At 58.5% G+C, this 13,738-nt stretch overlaps 1 protein-coding gene across 4 annotated transcripts in view; it reads left to right on the top strand.

Annotated features, from left to right (window-relative positions):
• Nucleotides 1-13,738, top strand: part of UNK (unk zinc finger) — a 34,303-nt gene that overhangs the window by 18,653 nt on the left and 1,912 nt on the right. For 3 of the 4 annotated variants that reach the window (XM_007185704.2, XM_007185703.2, XM_007185705.2), the window contains 14 exons: nucleotides 1,250-1,459; nucleotides 2,489-2,665; nucleotides 2,806-2,936; nucleotides 3,510-3,645; nucleotides 4,196-4,313; nucleotides 5,317-5,401; nucleotides 6,630-6,772; nucleotides 7,183-7,383; nucleotides 7,960-8,025; nucleotides 8,567-8,741; nucleotides 9,628-9,729; nucleotides 9,881-10,069; nucleotides 12,228-12,409; nucleotides 13,031-13,288. In XM_007185704.2, coding sequence (XP_007185766.1) covers nucleotides 1,250-1,459; nucleotides 2,489-2,665; nucleotides 2,806-2,936; nucleotides 3,510-3,645; nucleotides 4,196-4,313; nucleotides 5,317-5,401; nucleotides 6,630-6,772; nucleotides 7,183-7,383; nucleotides 7,960-8,025; nucleotides 8,567-8,741; nucleotides 9,628-9,729; nucleotides 9,881-10,069; nucleotides 12,228-12,409; nucleotides 13,031-13,288 — 2,173 coding nt within the window. The remainder of the gene's footprint in view (nucleotides 1-1,249; nucleotides 1,460-2,488; nucleotides 2,666-2,805; nucleotides 2,937-3,509; nucleotides 3,646-4,195; nucleotides 4,314-5,316; nucleotides 5,402-6,629; nucleotides 6,773-7,182; nucleotides 7,384-7,959; nucleotides 8,026-8,566; nucleotides 8,742-9,627; nucleotides 9,730-9,880; nucleotides 10,070-12,227; nucleotides 12,410-13,030; nucleotides 13,289-13,738) is intronic. The other variant, XM_007185702.2, reaches the window with a different exon arrangement.

Below are 13,738 nucleotides of genomic sequence, written 5' to 3'. Positions count from 1 at the left end.
TCAGCCCTGGACCTACCTGTCCCCACACCTTCCATATGCCCAGACTGATAAGGCCCTGCATATCCTGGCATGAGCCAAAGACGTGGGCTGGACCCTCTCGCCTGTTTCCCAGGCATTCCAGCTCCAGGTGGCTGCTCCCTCCACACTCCCTTCTGCACACAACCTGTGCCTTCTAGAACCATCCTCCTCACTGGCATCAAATGCCTTCTATCCAGCCATTTGTTGCCTTCATTGCTAGGGCTTCAAGCAATGAATAAAGAGAACCGGGCTGCCTGCTTGTGCCCACTGTGTGTCTGTGTGTGAGTGTCGGGGGCGGGCAGTGGCGGTAAATCTAAGAAACCCTCCACCTGGACACAAAGTGAATGAAAACACAGATGGATGGTATGGTTCTGTAAGGGGGTAAGTGGGTCAGGCCCTTCACTGGGTGGCGTGGGGGGAGGAGCTTCGGGTTGTCTTGGTTTTTAGATGCAGAGTAAAGGAGAGAGATGCAGGTAGGGAGGAGGCTGGGAGGACAGACAGAGCCCCCCAACCCCAGGTTAGTCAGGATGGAAATAGAATACCTCAGCTGCTGCAGGTACTCATTTGCAAGACTGTTGTGGGAGGCAAGGCTGAGAGGGAGTCTCTTCAGATGCTTCCAACATGAGCTTCACAAACATACTTGGGTAATGCTAGGAAATGTCTCTGGAAGGAGGTCAGCAGACAGGACAGTGATGACCTGTGTCAGTGGTCCAGAAGGACACCTTGTGACCTGGGCTCTCAGCTCTAAAGCAGCAGCTGTCCTGGCCCTCGGCCTGGTGCCCCAGCCCTGCTCCTGAGACAAGTGAGGCCTCCAGGAATTGGCAGGCAGATCTGGGCAGCAGAGACCCTTGCAGGAAGTTTAGGAGAGGCTCCTCGAGCTCTGGTTTGCAGCCTTTTCCCTGTGATCAGTGGTTTGGCCTGGGAAACCTCGGGGAGTGCTCAGAGAACAAGCCACTGATTAAGCCCTCCTCTGGTCACCACGGCAGGCAGCTGACGACTGAGGGCCCTTGTGGTCTATGGTTCCTGCCCTTCAGGCTGGCTGGGGACCTGCGTGTTAGGAAGGATCCTGATGCTGAGGGCCTGCCTTAGCTCTGGGTCTTTTCTGGTGTCTCAGTTGAACTAGCCCCCCAGAGTAGGGCCCTTTGGGGACTTGGTGGCCAACTTCTTGCTGGGAAACAAGGGACTTAACTCTCCGCTCCTGGCCCACCCTACTCGGGGGCTCTCCCTGCAGGTACCTGAAGGAATTCCGCACTGAGCAGTGCCCGCTCTTTGTGCAACACAAATGTACTCAGCATCGGCCCTACACCTGCTTCCACTGGCATTTCGTGAACCAGCGACGCCGCCGGTCCATCCGCCGTCGGGACGGCACCTTCAACTACAGCCCCGACGTCTACTGCACCAAGTACGACGAGGCCACAGGCCTCTGCCCGGAGGGCGACGAGTGAGTGCTACCCAGCCTGCCCTCAGAGGAGCCCCCTGTCTCCTGGATCAGATGCCCTCAGAATAGTCCAGGCAGAGTCCAGGAAGCCAGCCAGAGCCTGCCTTTGGGGACCTGCTGCAGCCTGGCCCACCTTCCTATGGTTTGAACCTGGGTTCAGACCCTGCCATCCTCTGGGGGAGACCCCTTCTCCTTTCCCCACTTTTGGGAAGCCCTACACTGGCCTTTCTTCTGCTAAGCCTAAGGCCCACATCTGAACCAAAGTGGCTTCCTGGGCCTTCTTTCCTGGTCCCGTGCAGGTCACAAGGACCCTCTCCCCAGCCCGTACTACCCACTCCGTCCCATGCAGTTCCCACCAAGGCTGGCTGTTTAGAGGCATAGAGCCTCTCTAGTTCCCCTTTTTGCTGACCCTAAATATTTTGCCACAAAGCTCTGTGAAGAGACAGGGCATAACAAATGACAAACATGAGGTGGCAAACCTGGGAACGTCACTGAGAGGGAGCACTTCCTGACCCTGCCTAACAAGGGTTTCAGCCGCGCAGCGGTAGTGATGGAGGCACTGCGGGGGTTCTGTGGGTGCGCCTCACTGAACCATCCCACACCAGCTCTTCCGTTTCCCCCAGGGGTCAAAGGCTTGCTCACCCCTCCCCCCAGCTTAATGAAGCACCCAGGGCCCGAGGGCGTTTGCTTCTCTGAAGACCCCTGACCTAGGCTGTGTTTGTTCTCCCAAGAGTGCCCCTCTCTGGAGCGTCTCTTCAGGACAGCCCAGGGCCCTGGCTGAGCAGTCTTTGAGAAGCTGAAGTAGGAATGCCAGGCCTTTCAGGCCCCACTTTGGGCTACAGCACCCACCTGCAGTGGGAGGGTGGCTCTGTTACCTCAGCAGGACTCGTCACTTGCTTGCCTCCTTGGCCCACCATCAGTACACCCGCCGGGTCATGAGAAAGCCTTCAACGGGCAGGGAAGGGCACGGCTGGTAGCCCAGGCTGCAGGGGGCGAAGGTGAGTGACCCCCACCCCCGCTGTTGTGTTTCAGGTGCCCATTCCTGCACAGGACCACAGGGGACACTGAGCGCAGGTACCACCTGCGCTACTATAAGACTGGAATCTGCATCCACGAGACAGACTCAAAAGGCAACTGCACCAAAAACGGCCTGCACTGCGCTTTTGCTCATGGGCCCCATGACCTCCGCTCCCCTGTCTACGACATCAGGTGGGCTGATGGCTGAGGGCCGGGGTGGGGGCCTGGCTGCGGACACAGTGAGTACCACCGACGGAGTGCAGGGCTGGCACTCTGGTTCCTTCCTCCTCATGCCCCCTCCCCGCTCTCTCTGTCCTCTCCTCTCTTCCCAGGGAGCTCCAGGCAATGGAGGCCTTGCAGAACGGCCAGACCACAGTAGAGGGCAGCATAGAGGGCCAGTCAGCTGGGGCCGCAAGCCACGCCATGATAGAAAAAATCCTCAGTGAGGAGCCACGGTGGCAAGGTAAAGGTGGCCACGCAAATGGCCATGCCCCCTCCCGCCAGCTGTCTGTCCTCCCCCCTCTCCTCCCCATGGCTGCTCTGAGGACATGGCTCACCACCATCTACTGCCTTCTCCAGCCCAAGCCACCACTTCTGCTGGGAGGCACTTGCCCCCCAATCCCACCTCACATCCCACCAACTGCAGCCCCGGCATCCGGGGGCACTTCTGGGGGAGTCTCCCCAGACACACGTTGCCCTGCTCCCATCACCCCAGGTGCTCCCTAAATTCCTTCAGGGGGCTTTCACACATACACGGTCGTACACATATATGAGTACACATAGGTGTATTCTCAACCCTCCTGCGGACGCCCTTTTAACTCTGTGAGCTGTGAGTATCTCCAGTGAGGGACGGCGGCATCCTCCTTACCTCTCTCCCGGGTCTCAGTCTTGGCATTGGCCCACGAGGAGGTGGCCCTGCTCATACCTCTCAAAAAAGCCTCGGCTCCTAGACTCCTTCCTAGTGGCTTCTCCTTCCCTTCCCCGCGCCCCGCCCCTGCCTCACCCACCTGACCCCTGCCTCTGGCCCCCTGTGCAGAGACCGCTTATGTGCTGGGGAACTATAAGACGGAGCCGTGCAAGAAGCCCCCACGGCTGTGCCGCCAGGGTTATGCCTGTCCCTACTACCACAACAGCAAGGACCGGCGGCGGAGTCCCCGGAAACACAAATACAGGTCCTTTGGCCCAAGCAGGCCAGCCGTGGGAGGGAGGGTGGCAGGGAAGGGATCACGGCAGGGGCTGCTTGCACTGTGCTCTCAGGGAGGCCAGCCCTGGGGATCACAGAATCACAGGACCCAGGTATGAGGGGAGAGAATGGTCAAGATAGCTGAACGATAGGGGGCCTTCCTGGATCCTCCTTTGGCATGAAATAAGGATCTTGGGTTAGAAGCTCCTCTAGTTCTGATCCTGAGGGGCGTCTGCCAGGGCCCAGCTGCGGTGTGGTTGTAGCCTGGCTCTCCTTGGGCTGCACAGTGCTCGGGGGGAGGACTTGGCTGAAGGGAGCAAAACAGTGTCCTTCTTGGTGATGCAGCCAGGTTGGGCCAGAGAAGCAAAGCCTGGCTTCTGGCCCCAATAAGGCCCTCACTCTGCAGCTGATGTTTCCTACTTCTGAGCCTGGCTTTGCAAAGCCGGGAGACCAGAGAGGGGCCCTGAACAGCAGCGATCTCATTGGCATCCCCCAGATCCTCTCTGCGTCCATCTGACCCCACCCTCTTATTTAACCAGGTCATCTCCATGTCCGAACGTAAAACACGGGGACGAATGGGGTGACCCTGGCAAGTGTGAGAACGGAGACTCCTGCCAATACTGCCACACCCGCACGGAGCAGCAGTTCCACCCGGAGGTGGGCCTTGGAGCTGGGGCCCGAGCTGCGGCCCTTCGAGGGTCGGGGTGGCTTAACATATCCTCTTTGGAAAGCAAGGAGAAAGGAAAGGAGAGTCCGGGCCGATGCTGGCAGAATCCATCCTGACACCATCCTGGGAGAGGGATTTGTAGCCACAGGCTCCCCCCCCGGGCAGTACCTAAAGGAGCCCCACACCCTAATTTAGCAGCTTTCCTTGTCTGAGCCCACACTCACCAAGCAGCCCTTAGCTCCCGGTTTTGTTTCCCCGAGCCCCCCTGATAGGGAGAGCACGCGCTGGGCATGGTGACTTGGCCGTTCTGGGCTTTGCACCACTTGTGGTACTTAACGTGGCATCAGGATTTAAAAAATAAGAAATCCCCTTACCGTTGTCCTGTACCATATGAGGGCCTAGGGTACCAGCAACTTCCCTGATGCAGCCTCTGGCCCCACGGTGTGGCCTGGGCTCTGTCAGAGCGCCACGGTCTCACGTATGGTATGTAGAGGCGTGTGCTGTCGATTCCCTTGGTTCCGTGGAGGTCAGGACACCCTGAGATGGGCACGTGGACAGAAACTGCGTGACGTGGGCTACGGACTGCAGGGTGGAAGGTTAGGCCCAGCGTAGATCCCAACCCAGAGTGCTCCAGGGTGGGCGGATGTTGCCTGTGAACTTGGCTTCCTTAATGCCCAGAGGCACATTGGAAGGTCACAGCCCTGGCCAAGATCATGAGTGAGAGTAGCATGGAGAAGATCCCTTTGTGAGAGCTGGGTCAGGGCTGGTTGGGCCTGTGACCGCAGGAGGGGGTGGTCCCTGGCGTTCGGGCAGCAGTGTCTGCTCACTCTGGCTTGAGTAAGCAGTCGGCAGGGAGAGACTTGGGGAAGCGGCATCGGGTGGGGAGGAGAAAGGAGAGATTTCTAAGCTAACCCAGCCATGCTGAAGGCACCCCTGGCTGCCTTTCTCTCTCTGCCCAAGCCTGACCCGCCTCTGTTCTGCTCTGCCCTCCAGATCTATAAATCTACCAAGTGCAACGACATGCAGCAGTCGGGCAGCTGTCCCCGAGGACCCTTCTGCGCCTTCGCCCACGTAGACCGTATGCTGTTCCCATTGCCCTGAGGCAGTGCCCTCCCCTCCCGTCCCCCCTCCCCCTAAGTTCAGTGTCAGCCAGCAGTGGGCCCCTGTCTCCACTGGAAGTTCCATCCCCCCACCCCCCTGCCCCACCTCTCTGGAACTGGTCTCAAAACCCTGGAGCTTCCAAGGTCGTGAGACCGCAGGGACTGTGCCCCTGGTTGCGCACTCACAGCCCCAGGCGGGGTAAGGCACCCTCCCCGAGCCAACTAGGCAGACCCCAGCAGCCACCCCGTGCCACAGCCATGGCAGACATCGCTAGCTGAACACGGCACTCTGCCCTGCTGAGAGCAGGGCTGTCCAATCAAAATTTAATGCAACCCCCCTTAGGTCATTTTAGACTTTTTAGTAACCACATCTAAAAAGAAGAAAAAGAAATAGGTCAATTTTTAATAATATATTTTTATTTAACCCAACATAAAATAATATCATTTAAAATACAATCAATATAAAATCAAGATATTTTCCCTTTTTTTTTCAAACCAAGTCTTTGAAAGCTGGTGTGTACTTTTTTTTTTTTTTTTTTTGCTGGTGTGTACTTGAATAGCTGCAGCACATTCCAATCCAGACCAGCCACGTTCCGGGTGCTCAGCAGCTGCACGTGGTCCTGGGCTGCGGTACCACTCGGTGCAGGTCCAGACCACCAGCGCCAGTCTCAGAGACGGGCTTGAGTTACAACCTGTGTCTACCCCAGGCCACTGCTCTGTTTGTCCTTAACCTCTTTCTAGCCTTAGGCCTTACCTCTGGGATTAGAGTGAAAAATAAACTGAGGGCCCAGGGAGGGGGAAGCACACACGTGACTCAGAGGTGGGCCCAGCCGAGGCAGCACAGAGAAGCAATGAATGGCCCAAGCTTTGGAGTCGTGTGGATTGGGGTTCAATTCCCAGCTCTTCAGAAGTTTCCTAGCTCAGCCCCCTGGGGAGATATACCTTACCTCTCTGAGCCTCAGTTTCCTTATCTGTAAAATGGAGACCATGGTATTACTTCTATCTTCCAGTCATTGTGAAGATTTACGATTAATACAAATTGCCTGGCACATAGTAAGTGCACAGCACGTGATATTAATAGAAACAGAAGCCTTCCCTTTATACACAGGGGGATGCATGCTCTCCTTTAAGAGAGACCCAGATGCATTTTTGGAGGGACAGAGCTGGCTCAGGAGCCTGCTGACACCCTGCCCCTGTCTCTTGCAGAGCCACCCCTCAGTGACGACCTGCAACCTTCCTCAGCTGTGTCCAGCCCCACCCAGCCAGGTCCCGTCTTGTACATGCCATCTGCTGCCGGAGACTCGGTGCCCGTGAGCCCTTCCAGCCCGCATGCCCCTGACCTCAGCGCAGTACGTGCCTGTCCAGGGGATGGGGTGGGCACCTTGCCTGCCCAGAGCCAACACCTGCCTCTCGTGCCCTGTGCTTGGGGAGGAGGCCTCCACCCAAGGGTTCTGCCCTTTCTGCCCCAGGGTTCTTCTCTCTGTCAAAAGCTGATAGTGGCTGGAGTGGTGTCCCCAGAGCCCTGCGATCAGCCTGGGTAGAGCTGATCACAGGTAGTACAAGGGACAAAGCCTGTCAGCCCCCCAACACACAGCTTCCGCATGAGGTTCTGGGTCCTGGGTGGTGGTTGCTGCCCCCTGGCCAATTAAAAAGGAACTGAGCCTCTTGATGAAGGATCTCCCTCCCACGCGGGGACGGAGAATGGGCCATGCCCCAGCCTGCATTTTGCCCACCAGCCTCCTCTCTTCCTTCTCTGCAGCTCCTCTGTAGAAACAGCAGCCTCAGCAGCCCATCTAACCTCTGCGGCTCCCCACCGGGCTCCATCAGGAAGCCCCCGAGTCTGGAAGGCATTGTCTTTCCTGGGGAGTCTGGCCTCGCCCCTGGCAGTTATAAGAAGGCTCCTGGCTTCGAGAGGGAAGACCAGGTGGGAGCTGAGTACCTGAAAACTTTGAAGTGCCAGGTAAGGGATGAGGGCGCAGCCCAGTGAGGTTAGCATGGGCTAGCCTTCCGCATGCAGCAGGAGAAGCCCTGGAGGGTTGTCCTGGCCCAGCTATGGGGGACGTGACTGGGAGCTAGGAAGCCCCTGTTCCCAGCCTCTTCGAGACTGAGCAGAGTGGGTGAGGCCATCCCATTTTACAGATGAAGACAGGCAGGTTAGAGGCTGCGCACCTCACCCAGTGTCAGAGCCAGTTAATAGAGGGGAAGGGGTTACTACCTCAGTCTTCTGACCCCACGTCTGGACTTTTCCCTGCCCTGTGCTGCCTTGATGGGACAGCAGGGCCTTGGGGAGCAGGACAAGAGGGGTCTGGAGCTGGCTTATCTGTGACTTGGAGTCACAGGGAGGAGAGGAGCAGCTCCCCGGGTTCCCAGGCTAGGGAGGGAGGGTGCATGTGTGTGAAGGGGGACTGTACAACAGGTGTCTGACGCCTCCTTGCCCCCTCAGTGAGCCAGGGCAAGTTGCTGCTTAGGAGGGCTCATGGCTCAGGGTCCCTCCCGAGCACCGCACTCATCTCCTGCTCCCTGATTTTTCTCTCAGGCCAAGTTAAAACCCCACTCACTAGAGCCCAGGAGTCAAGAGCAGCCTCTGCTTCAACCCAAACAGGTATAGAGCCCTCAGCCCCCTTTCTCCCCTTCGGGCACCTGCTGTGGACAGGACAGGCCCAGAACCCCAGGAGGCTTCTTCGGGGAGCACGGGGCACCGCTTTCTCTACAAACTGAGGGCAGGATTAAGGTGGGGCCTCAGCCCCAAATTCAGAGAGGGTGGGAGTCAGGCCCTTGAGCCCCTCACCTCCAGACTCACTCATTAGCCAGTCAAAAAAAATATTTATTAAACATCTGTCCTTGCACTGAACTTGCTTCTCTGTTCCCCTACTGCAGAACTTTAGGGGTGAGTAGGCCTTGCAGCCTCCAAGCCACCCCTGTCCAACTCCAGCCTCCCAACAAGGTGTTGAGGGCAACCAGGCGAGAGCTGGGATGCACCCTTCCCTCCTGCCCCAGCCAGCCCCCGCCTCCAGCCCCCGCCCGTGGGCAGCCGTCCCACTATGGGGATGCACCCTTCCCTCCTGCCCCAGCCAGCCCCCGCCTCCAGCCCCTGCCCGTGGGCAGCCCTCCCACTGTGTCTCTCCTTCACTCTCTCGTTGCAGGACGTGCTGGGCATCCTCCCTGTGGGCAGCCCTCTGACCTCAAGCATCTCTTCTAGTATCACCTCCAGCCTAGCAGCTACTCCCCCTAGCCCCGCCGGCACCAGCAGTGTTCCTGGCATGAATGCAAATGCTCTACCCTTCTACCCCACCAGCGACACGGTAGAGTCGGTCATAGGTAATTGGGCCATTTCTGTTGCTAAGTCTATCATTTAAAATAGGAGCAGGTCTGGAGTCAGAGATACTAGGTCTCTGGAGTGAGACTCAAACCAGCATACTGGTCACTTGAGACATCTGTCTTGGGAGAGTCAGAGGGTGGGCATTCTGAGCCCTTTGACCTAAATGGAACATGAGCCCAAGGTGTAGGGCCAAGACTAGCCTTTATAGCAAATTAGCCCTCCAATTTGCTTTTTTGTGCAGATTAGAAAGAGGTGCCTCTTCCCGTGGGTACGTGCGGTCTCATTCCACGACGTATGTCATGCAGCCCCGACTAGGTATCCTTGTGAGCAACCTGCACAGCTGGTCATGAGAAGCCACTGCCCTTCTCTTTCAGCAGTCATTTACGGGTGCCACTTTGTGCTAGGTCCTATTGCAGGCACTGGGGTGACAGAGGTGAAGACATGCTGTTCTGCCCTCCCAGTCCAGTTCCTCAGAGCGCAGTGGACATTTGTTGGGCAACTACTGTGCACTAGCCACTGAGGGTCCAGAGACCTGCCTGCCCTCAGTGAGCTCAGGGGTGAGACATACAAGCTGCAACATCAGGGGACAAGACCTCTGTCAGCCGGATTAGAACTCATTTCCCCCGGGGGTATCGAAGAAGGCTTCCGAAAGGAGAGCCGTTTGAGCGGGACTTGGCCAGGGGATCGGTGTTGGCAGAGGGGCAGCCCAGGCACAAGCAGAGGCTTGAGCGAGCACGGCTCCAGTGGGACTGAGCTCGAAGCTGAGGCAGGGGCAGGAGTAGAGGCAGTAAAGGGCAGGTGGGTCCAGGAGGTGAGGCCTGGAACCCCAGGAGTGTGGCCCCTCGGGAGGCTGGGAGGCTCATACTCCGATCACTGCGTCTCTAGAGTCTGCCCTGGATGACCTGGACCTGAACGAGTTTGGGGTGGCTGCCCTGGAGAAGACTTTCGACACCAGCACGGTGCCCCACCCCGGCAGCATCACAATCGGTACTGGGCGTGGGTGGGCAGCATGGCTTGGGAGGGCCCCTGGGGTCCAGCCTGGCCCAGGGGGTGGGCAGACGAGCCATGCCCTGCTCCGTGTGGCCCCGCATGGCTTGCCCAGCCCTCACTCGGCCACGCTCCTGGGCCTCTCTTGCAGGCGGCAGCTTGCTGCAGAGCTCCGCACCCGTGAACATCCCAGGCTCCTTGAGCAGCTCCGCTTCCTTCCACTCGGCGTCCCCCTCCCCTCCTGTCAGCCTCTCCTCGCATTTCCTGCAGCAGCCCCAGGGCCACCTGAGCCAGTCAGAAAACACGTTTTTGGGGACCTCAGCATCACATGGATCTTTGGGTAAGAGCGGGTATGGCTCTCTAAGGCCTGGGGCAGGAATCTGGGCTTTTGGAAAGTGCCTTTGGCCGTTTTGTCCACGGCTAGAGGTAGTGCAGAGTGGAGGTTAGAGTAGGGGCTCTGGGCACGGAGGCGAGTCAGGCCCCGGTTCCACGATTCTCTGAGCTGTGTGAACCTGGACAAGTGACTTAGCCTCTCTGCCTTAGTTTCCTCTGTGAAATGGGTATAATATAACGGCAGCACACACCTCGTGTGGTGGTTGTGAGGCTTAAATGAAATAACATGAGTGAAGTGCTAGGCCCCGGGCCAGTGCATAGTGAGAAGCGTGGCCTCAGAGTTGCCAGGGCCTAGGTCTGCTCTCCGTGCCAGTGTGGCGGCTCTGCCTAGTCGCCCAGAGCTCCTGGGGGCCAAGGGAGAGGTCCTAACAGGCTCAGCCCTGGCGCAGGGCGGCCTCCCTGTCCAGCAGAAGCACCACGCGGACCCAGCTGTAGCCCCAAAGGCTGTTTGCTGAACCCAGCGTTAGAACTGTGTGGACCAGGGGCTCTGGAGGGCACGTCAGCGCAGAGGGTCTAGAAGCGCAGGTGGAGACCTGCGTGTGTGCGCAGGGCCGGTGCGAACGTCTGCTGAGGTAACAGACGTAAAGCAGCAGACGCCCAACCTGCTGCCTCTCATTCAGCAGCAGCTGCTACTCTTACTTCCCCCTCCCCCAGCAGCTGTTCAAGGAGATCAGAAACACCCTCCCTGAGGGTGCTGGGCATCCTGGTCGCACCGAGCCTGAGCCTCTGAGCTGCCCTTTGACATTCTGACTAGGTTTGGGTCCTTCCCTAATCTCTCTGAAGATCAGGGCAGCACCTTCACCGTTGATGTTGATGCTGTCAGCTTCAGATGCTTAGTGTTACATTTGTCTGCCTTGCCCATATTCTGGAGGCAACTTGACTGCAGCCCTACTTACTGGCCCCGCATTCCTTCCTTCTGCACATAGTTACGGATACAAGGTGAGCTCAGCAGTCCCTGCTGGCATGGAGCCATGGTCTCTTGGGAGAGGCAGAGGCACCCGGGCATTACATCACACTTAGAGACCATCACTGTCGTGTGGAGGCAACAGGCTGGGCGCCGCGATTCAGAATCATAGAGGGACCTAACCTGGGTGGGGCTCCCCGAGGAAGTGGCTCCTCTCCACGAGAGGAAATGCCGCCCGAGCGGGAGGAGAAGCACAGGTGGAGCTTGCTGCTGGCCAGGGTTGCCTCAGCAGGGATCCCAAGTCCTCGCCTCCAGGACAGGGCAGAGAGCCTTGTATCTCCACACAGGACGACGTTGGTCACGTAGGTGCACTTGTGTTGCTTGGAGGATAGACTCTCTTAAATCCGTTTGGTTCTAGAACATCCTGGCTGGATTAGTGGGAAAGGGAGCAAGAAAGAAGTCATTAGAATGATGTGTGTGGGCAGAACGAGGCCAGAAGTGGATGTGGGTCTCCCTCAGAAGACAGGGGCCGTCCTGGGGGCCACAGAGCAGGGGCACGTGGTGTTAGTTAAACATCTGCTGAATGAGTGGGTGAGGGGGGCGGTGGACGAGCACACAGCTTAGCTGTTTGCAAAGAGTAGGCCTTTGGAGCCAGACGCCCTGGCTGTGTCCTGGCTCTACCACTTAACTGTTTTTGTGATTCCTGGCAACATGTTTTATCTCAATTTCCTCATTGTAAAACAAGGGGGATGGACCAAGGGCTCCCTGTGCTCTTCCCGCTCCAGCTCTGCCATCACCTGAGGCTCTTGACCCGTGTCTTTTCCTGAATCTCCTCCTGGGTCTCACATCAGGGTGCAAGAAGGCTCCCCTTTCTCTAGCCTGAAAGTGAAGTTGGGCTCACAAATTGCCACATTCACAGACTACTCTCCCTACAGCACTTCCCAAGTCCCCTGAATCACCTCGTGAGGCAAGTGATGGGAACCCCACTTTACAGATGGGGATGCTGAGACTCGGAAGTTAAATAGCAGCTGATGAGTAACAGGTGGCGCCTACACATCCCTGTGAAACTCCCCAGCCTAACATTGCTGGAGCCTTGCACAGCCAGCCCCTGGAGGCCCCAGGCAGGGCTGGACAGGGCCGGGGCCCAGGCCCAAGCCCAAAGCTCTTCAGAGCTCTGATGTTCCTCCCCTTCCTGGGGCAGGTCTGAATGGGATGAATAGCAGCATCTGGGAGCATTTTGCCTCTGGAAGCTTCTCCCCGGGCACTTCCCCTGCCTTCCTGTCAGGGCCCGGGGCTGCCGAGCTGGCCCGGCTTCGGCAAGAGCTAGATGACGCCAACGGCACCATCAAGCAGTGGGAGGAGTCCTGGAAGCAGGCAAAACAGGTACTGGGCCCCCACGCCCACCTGCCTTTCCCAGGGCCGGGTGGCATCTAGCCCAAGCCCATCTTACACAGTGGGTACAGGGGCTGGGGGAGGTCAGGGGTCCTGGGGAACAGAGCAGAAACTCCGTTTGGCTTATTCTCTCCCGCTGTGGAAAAACTTGCCTTGCCGGTCAGGACCCTGGGGTGGCTGGTATCCCAGGCCTGGAATTCCCTCTGTGAGCTGCTTATTTGGTCTGGGCCCATAGCACTGCTTGCTTCTACCCAGAAGCCCTGACTCTCCCAGGCTCTGGGTCCAGGGCTCTAGGTTCTGAGATGGGCCTTACGTCCAGCCACAGCACGGCTGCCCCTAGAGGCGCTGGCCAGCTCTGCCTGGTGCTCCCCTGCTGTGCTGGGCTCGGCCCCTTTCCCTGCCCACAGAGGGTCTCCTGCAGGCCCTGAAACCTCTCCTCTCTGCCGGCAGCATCAGCCCTCCTCCCTGCCCCGCTTCCCAGACACCTGACCCAGCTCCCCAGCAGGCCCCGCAGCCACAGTGGCCCACACGGGCTCCCAGAGATGCACTCTCAGGGTGGGGGGCAAGGGCAGGGGGCCCGTCATGACAAGGTGCTGCGTGTTGGGCCCATAGGCTTGTGATGCCTGGAAGAAGGAGGCAGAGGAGGCCGGGGAGCGGGCCAGCGCGGCAGGCGCTGAGTGCGAGCTGGCCCGGGAGCAGCGCGATGCACTGGAGGTGCAGGTGAAGAAACTACAGGAGGAGCTGGAGCGGCTGCACTCGGGCCCCGACCCGCAGGCCCTGCCCACCTTCCCCGACCTGGAAGCCCTCTCACTCTCCACCCTCTACTCTCTCCAGAAGCAGCTGCGGGCTCACTTGGAGCAAGTGGACAAGGTCAGCTTAGGAGGTTGGGGAGCACAGGGTGGGGAGGTAAGTGGGCTCAGCCAGTGCTTGGACTTGGATGGGTCCTTGCTGCTCCAGGGATGGCCACCCTCCTAAGAGCCTCTGTCCCCGCTGAGCTCACACAAAATGCCAGCCCGCTGGAGAGGAGCTCGGAATAGAACGTCACTCACTGGGGAGGTGGGAAACCTGGAGGTAGACGGGCACCAGGGCCCACCCCTGGCACTTTCGAGGGCAGGCGCTGAGCTGAGCTGCATTAGTACGCCTGGGCCCTAAGTTTCCTCCTGACCACTTCTCTTCCCTTGAGCTCTGCACACGCCAGCAGACATTCCAGAATGGTTAGGTCCCCAGGGCTACTGTCTGCATTCCTCGGTGCCCTTCTGGGTCCCCAGGGGAGTGCGGCACAGTGGGAAGAGCATTCTTCCCTTCGTTGGGCATTTGGCA

This window comes from Balaenoptera acutorostrata, chromosome 20 (assembly GCF_949987535.1).
Source record: "Balaenoptera acutorostrata chromosome 20, mBalAcu1.1, whole genome shotgun sequence".
NCBI lineage: Eukaryota > Metazoa > Chordata > Mammalia > Artiodactyla > Balaenopteridae > Balaenoptera > Balaenoptera acutorostrata.
The sequence above is the reverse complement of the archived record's forward strand: the minus strand, read 5'-3'. Positions and strand labels throughout refer to the sequence as shown.